The sequence below is a fragment of the Asparagus officinalis genome, chromosome 3 (assembly GCF_001876935.1).
Source record: "Asparagus officinalis chromosome 3, Aspof.V1, whole genome shotgun sequence".
Taxonomy (NCBI): Eukaryota; Viridiplantae; Streptophyta; class Magnoliopsida; order Asparagales; family Asparagaceae; genus Asparagus; species Asparagus officinalis.
This window is the reverse complement of record NC_033796.1, coordinates 9,040,212-9,047,064: the sequence shown is the minus strand read 5'-3', so window position 1 is coordinate 9,047,064 and position 6,853 is coordinate 9,040,212. Positions and strand designations below refer to the sequence as shown.

The 6,853-nt window shown below is 36.8% G+C and overlaps 1 protein-coding gene across 4 annotated transcripts in view; it reads left to right on the top strand.

Annotated features, from left to right (window-relative positions):
* The window catches only part of LOC109832880 (methyl-CpG-binding domain-containing protein 11-like), a 7,729-nt gene extending 6,359 nt beyond the window's left edge, over nucleotides 1-1,370 (top strand). For all 4 annotated transcript variants that reach the window (XM_020400342.1, XM_020400341.1, XM_020400343.1 and 1 more), the window contains exons 2-3: nucleotides 131-281; nucleotides 432-1,370. In XM_020400342.1, the coding sequence (XP_020255931.1) occupies nucleotides 131-281; nucleotides 432-1,108 (828 nt within the window). In that variant the 3' untranslated portion in view covers nucleotides 1,109-1,370. The remainder of the gene's footprint in view (nucleotides 1-130; nucleotides 282-431) is intronic.

Genomic DNA, 6,853 nt, shown 5'->3' with positions numbered 1-6,853 from the left:
ATCTGTACTACTCCTAGCATGCTTGTGCCCGTGGAGAAGTTGTATTAACTATGAATTTCTTACTACCATATGTTACATTTTTGTTTCATTACAATCTTCTTATTATCTTTTCTGTCTGTGCTATGGACAGTTTACACCAAAGAAGGGGGGAACACCTAAGCGTAATGAGATAGTTTTCATCTCGCCAACAGGCGAAGAGATTGCTAATAAGCGGCAGTTGGATCAGTACCTTCGTGCTCACCCTGGAGGGCCGCCTGCATCTGATTTTGACTGGGGAACTGGTTTCATCCCTTTCTCTTTCTCTCTGCCACTCACATACATATGCCCATGCACACACACACACACACACACACACACAAACTGACGTTACATGTATGACACATACACACATATGAACCACCTCTTGCTCTTCTTGATTGATAACAAAATAGGTGATACCCCTCGGAGATCTGCAAGGCTCAGTGCTAAAGCTAAAGCTACGGAGACTCCTGAAGGCGAGAAACCCAAAAAGAAAGAAAGGAAATCAAGTGGTAAAAAAGGGGCAAAAGATGAAAAAGGTGAAGAAAATGAGGCAGCTAATGAAGCAAAAGAATCTGCTGGTGCAGAAATGGAGGAGGCTGAAGGTAATGTGGACAAGGCCAAGGAAGATGCCAGTGAAGGCAAAGCACAGAAAGAGTCCACGGAGATGATAGAGGGACAGCAGGAGAAAAGCATGGAGAAGGCTGCTCAAACTGAAGCTGCTGCACCAATGGTTGAGGAACAGAAAGAAGCAGACAAAGGTGACAAAGAAAAACCCGATTCTGAAATGTTGCCTCCGACTTTTGAAGGAAACAAGGAACAGGACACAGAGGAAAAGAAGACTGAGGATTCTGGTATGTTACCTCTAAAATCTGAAGGAAAGGGGAATGAGAGTCCAGAGAAAGGGAAACATGAAGATTCTGCAGCATTGCCTCAAACATCTGAACCACCCAAAGAAGAGGCTCCAGCAGTGAATGAGATCAAGGATGGAGGTGCGCCTGCAGAGAATGACGGCTTCAAGGACAATCGGCACTCTGTAAACTTTGATGATGGGCAGCATCAACCCAAGGCTTCACCTGTTAATGCCTGAATCATAAATATCAAGCCATACATAGCTGTATGTCTAATTTTAATTTAGTTTGTATTTCTAGTTTGTAGCAGTTGGTGTCAGAAAAACATTCGAAGTGTGTCGAATTTCTATGTATGAGTCTCTGAGTATGCACCTGCATCCTGCCGATGTTGTGTTACCATCCATTCTAACATGTTTAAAAACCTCTTTAACTTTTGACATATTTTGTTATATATTGGATGCCACAGGTAATCCCTCTTGAGAGAAATTCCCCGTGACAATTCATCTTTGTCTTGATTGATTGGCTTTCATTGAGCTGGTCTGCTGCTCCTCTCTTCAGGAGAACAGTATTCAAATATGTGTTTTTGGCAATATATCTTTCAGAACTGGTAAGGAAATTGGGTGAATGATCGAAAGGGGATGCATAAGACCATCCGCTGTCGTACTGCCAACTTACTGTCACCTTTGTTCTGATGTATATGTAGTTGATCCTGAACTTTATGACTTTATCGAACTTATTGAAATATTTTTGTGGAGAATTTGTACAATTTTCTTTGCTCAACCCTTATGAAAAAATACGTTAGTCTATTTGTCCTTGCAAGAACTTGTTCAAATACGTTGTGATTCAGATATGGCAGCCTCCGCCAACAGATTCTGGAGGGAGCTCCATATCTTGAAGAGTGATCAGGATTTGCAGCTTGGGCTTTTGAAGCTTTTAGTAAAGGAATTTGTTTTTTTGATCAATGATGTTCTGCAAGGGAAATGTCCACAGATTTAACTTTTCCTTTCATTATGTTGAGATTAAAAGGGTATATGCTAAAGGTATTGTATGAGGCAGCAAGCATAATCGTTCAGTACTGGATCTCCCATTAGCTCAGCTAAACTTAAAGAGGCATAAAAATCTTTAATCTTGCTAGTAACAACACAAAGTGCAATTTAAAGGGACACCCTTCAAGTCCTCTCTTCCGCTTTCAAAGAGAATAGTCAATATACACACATCGAAACCCAATCAACTAATGCGCAGTGTATGTACTCAAAGCACCATACATCTTTTACCCTTGTACAAACTTTTCTTATATGTCAAGAACATTTCAAGATTAAAGTCATAAATTTGGAAACCCATCTATTTCTTGCAAAGAATCATATTAGTTTGTGGTTTCCATCTATTTTTTTAATTTTTATTTAGGGTTATTTGCATATATGCATCTTATATCATAGGTAATTACAAAAATACTCTACAAGTCTCAGTATTTGTAGAACTACACCCAAATCATTAATCAAAACAATTAATCATCAACTTTGATAAGCTAATTAGTAATTACAATGTAAAAATTATCAATAAAATAGTCAAAATTTTATCATCAAGTTGATGATTTGTTGATTTAGAGGTATTCCCCCCCCCCCTAAGTTAATGATTTGAGGGGCAGTTTTGCAAATACTAAGATATGTGGGTATTTTTGCAAATATTCATGATTCAAGGGGTATTATGCAAATAACCCGGGAAAGGGATTCCAGTTCTCTTCACTATGCCTAGATATTAAAAAAACCCAAATTTCTCATCTTAATTTATCTATAAATCAGTATATTGTTATGACATGGATGCTTAAATAAATAATGAAAAATTATTTTAATCTAAGGTAAAGGGGTCTCGCCTAGGAAAAACGGTCAAAAAACGACTATTTTGTGAGGTTATTTTGATCATTTGTTTAGGGGGCTGGCTCTATAAATAGAGGGGGGTTTTCATTTGTTTTCTTCACACCAAAACTCATCTACTTCTCTCTTATACTCTTATACTCTCTTATACTTTCTAATCCTTTCATCAAATGACTTCCGGATCTGATTATAAAGAGCAAAACCTATCTCCCGATCTTGAAATGAGTCCTCCAACTGGGTCTACTCCTACCGATGTTAATCCCAAATCCGGTGGCGACGAATCTGCACCAAGAGCTCCTAAAAGGCCAAGATCCGATGTGTGGAATTTTTACTAGAAGATCGACGTCACCAAAAGATCCGATGTGTGGAATTTTTACTAGAAGATCGACGTCACCAAGGATGAACACGGTAGGATCCTCACTCAGAAGGCTAAGTGTGCGTTGTGCGGACGGTAGGATCCTCACTCAGAAGGCTAAGTGTGCGTTGTGCGGCAAGATTTTTTAAGCTCATCATAAGAACGACACCAACCACCTCAAACGTCATTTAGATAAACACAACAAAGGCCAGACTCCTCAAGGTGATATCCGACAATCTATGATTTCTCAATCATCCTCTTCTGGTAGTCTCGGTAGTTGGAACTATAACGCTGCCAGAGCCAGGAAATGCGTAATCAGGTTTATCATTCTTAAAATCATTCCTTTTAAATTAGTAGAAGATGATGAATTTGAAGATATGTTTAGAGATGGTTTTTATCCTGCATTTAAAATATTTTCTCGTCAAACCTGTCAACGTGATATTTTAAAATATTATCAGGAGGAATAAGGAAAAATAATTTCTTATTTTAAAAATTTAAACTATAAATTTTCTTTAACTTCTGATGTTTGGACATCTAGAGCACAAACTGGATATTTATGTATCACAGCACACTGGATTGATGAAAATTGGCAAATGTTTAAAAGAGTTGTTTCTTTTATTGCAATAGAAGAGTCACATACTGGTGCTAATGTTGCAAATTTAATAATTGAAGAACTTATGAAAGAATATTTTCTCTTTCACTAGATAATGCAAGTAATAACAATGTAGCTTTTGATTTTATTGGATCAACTCTATCATTGCCATGTCATGGTGATCTTTTTATATTAGGTGTATCTGTCATATTTTAAATTTAATTGTTCAAAGTGCATTTACTAAAATTAAACCCATGATAGAAAATGTTAGAATAGTTGCTTATATGCATAATGCTTCTGAACAAAGACTTAAAAGATGGAAATAATTTTATAAAAGAAAAAAATATAAAGCTCAGACTAATTTCAAAAGATGTTAACCATAGGTGGAATTCCACCTATGCAATGTTAAGTGTAGTAATAGAATATAAAGACATTATAACTGATTTTATAAATTATTATGCTTCTAGTTCTAGTTCTGGTAGCACTTATGGAATAACTGAAGATGAATGGACAATTATATGTAATTTAAATGAAATGTTATAAGTTTTTTATGATGCTACAATGTTATTATCTGGCTGTTATTATCCAATCATTACTTTAGCTGCTTTACAAATTTTAAATATTCAATTTTTTTTTGGGAAATATCGTATGGATGATACTTTAGGATCTATGATTTTTCAAATGGAGAGCAAATTTAATAAGTACTTTAGGCCTATTCATCATATTTTTGGTTTGGGGGTTCTTATTGATACATGCTTGAAGGATATTGGCCTTAGAAGTTTGTTACAATCATTGTATGGTAATCAGATTATATACTTAGATGGTGGAACCACCCTTACTGCTACTACTCATCATTTAGCTATTAGAAATTATTTCCAAACCTTATATGATGAGTATGAAGCTAGACATGGTGTCGCTACACAACAGTCTACAGCTTCGGTTTCTTCGAGCTTATCCCGAGGTAAAAATGTAAGTTTTGATAGGTATGCAATGGTAGCTGAGCTAACTGGTGGATCTGGACTTAGATCGTCATCATTAGAGGTTTCTGAAATAGATGAATATTTATCTGTTTCTTTAGTTAAATGTCAAGGAAATGCTTTAGATATTTTGCAATGGTGGAAAGTATATGGATCGGTTTCATATCCTATACTTTCCACCATGGTTCGTGACTTAATAACAGTGCAGGTTTCGACGGTAGCTTCGGAATCCATCTTCAGCACAGCAGGACGTTTGATCGACGACCACAGGACATGCTTAGATCCGTATACTGTACAAGCGGTGATGTGCTTACAAGATTGGTGGAGGTACGAGAAGCGAACGCAAGACATCGATCGGATGGCTGGAATTGAAGATAAATTTGAAGAATTAGGACTAGCAGATAGATATAAAGAATAAATAATATTCATCAAATTGTAATTTTTATATCTTAGCTTAAAATTTGTAAAGAATTATTTTGGAAATAGTTACAAATGATAGTGATATAGGTGAGTAGGTGCCAACCTAGTTGGGATGTACTTATCTATTATGATGCGATGAATTCCAAAATAAATTTATACTTATAATTTATAAATGATTTATTAATTATTAATAAAGAATATATTTTTATAATTTTTTATTTGTAATTTATGTCATTTTAAGTGATTAATCAAATTATTGTTTTTATTAATTTTTTTGTTTTTTTGTATAATTTAAATTTTAAATAGAATTAAAAAAAATAAACCGGGCCGGCCCGGAACCCGGCCCGGTCGGGCTCTGGCCCGGGTCCGGACCCGGCCCAGGGTACCCGGGTCCGGGCTCCGGTTTTGCCCGGCCCGGGCCCGGATGGACAGGCCTAGTCTCGCCTCACTCTGTCTTGGCAAGATAAAGTAATTAATGAAAAATTGTTGAACTTTATCATGATATGAGTATAGTTATATAACGAAAGCGGTCCCTATTAAAACGGCCCATAAGAATTTAAGATATTATCGACTGTTATGACTGATAGAATAGTAAAGCTGTTTGAAATCTGACCATAACCTATTTTTGTTAAAGGGTGTTGCTACAAGGACCCAAATAGGGGACTCAAGGCATGAGACAGGTGAGATGTCACCACCCGGTTGCATGATCCACTGTTCATGAATAGTGGATCATGCAATCGGATGGTGATACCTCACATGTCCCATGCATTAGGTCCCCTATTTGGGTCCCTGAGGCATTAATGTTTTGTTAAAACTTGCTTATTTGCTTCTTATAAATCTGTCCAACTACGCTTTTAAATAGAGTAGCGCAACTAAAATGTCTTATAATGCGACAAATGGATTTGGATTATTCGTACAATAAAAAAAAAAAGAAAAAAAGAAGCTATTTTTAGTCATAAATGTTTGTTATCTAAGTGACTTCTTTGTTTATTATCTAATTGAGTTCTTTTAGTCCTCTCTTGTTTTCAGAATAAAAATCAAGTCAAACCCACGTTAAATAAAGGAGAAGCTGAATCAATCTTCTCTTCCTCTGTACTTAAAGTAGAACGACTGTAAAACATTCTTACAAGGCGATAGCATCCCTTCTTACAACCAAGCAGTTGAAGAACAAGTTGTCTTGTCTTTTTCGAGACCCTACAAAGTACTCTCTCTTATACTCTCAAATACTTTCTATTATGGTATTTTACTCGCCAAAGTACAACCCTTTGTCAGCAGCGGACATGTGCACTTCTACATGCAATGCCCCAATCAAATTGGCGGCTGTAGGGTGTAAAATTTGATTTCCCAAAATGAGGACTTCGTTTGTATTGATAAGAATAACTTATTACAAACTAATAAATTAAAGTTACAACAGAAGCGGAAGTAATACCCTCCTTGTTGAACGTGGGGTCTTTGATAGCAATAGGATGCCTCCCTTAGTGCTGGAACCGAGTTTGCTTCCTTTGGACGATCCGAACGAAGTTGCGGGCGAGCTTCAGTACACAGTAGAAGCTCGCATTGATCGAGTTCAAGTTCCCGAGCTTAAAGGCTATCCAGGCCGAAAGCTGGAAGAAGATGCTACAGTGCAAAAACAATGCAAAGAGCAGGTCGTTAGCTTAACTGAGAAGTCCAACCAATCGAAAAGACAACCCCCTTCACGTAGCCAGGAGGGGCTCTTAAATAGGGAAGAGATAACATGGTCACTTCCTTGAATCATGGGATGTGACCAT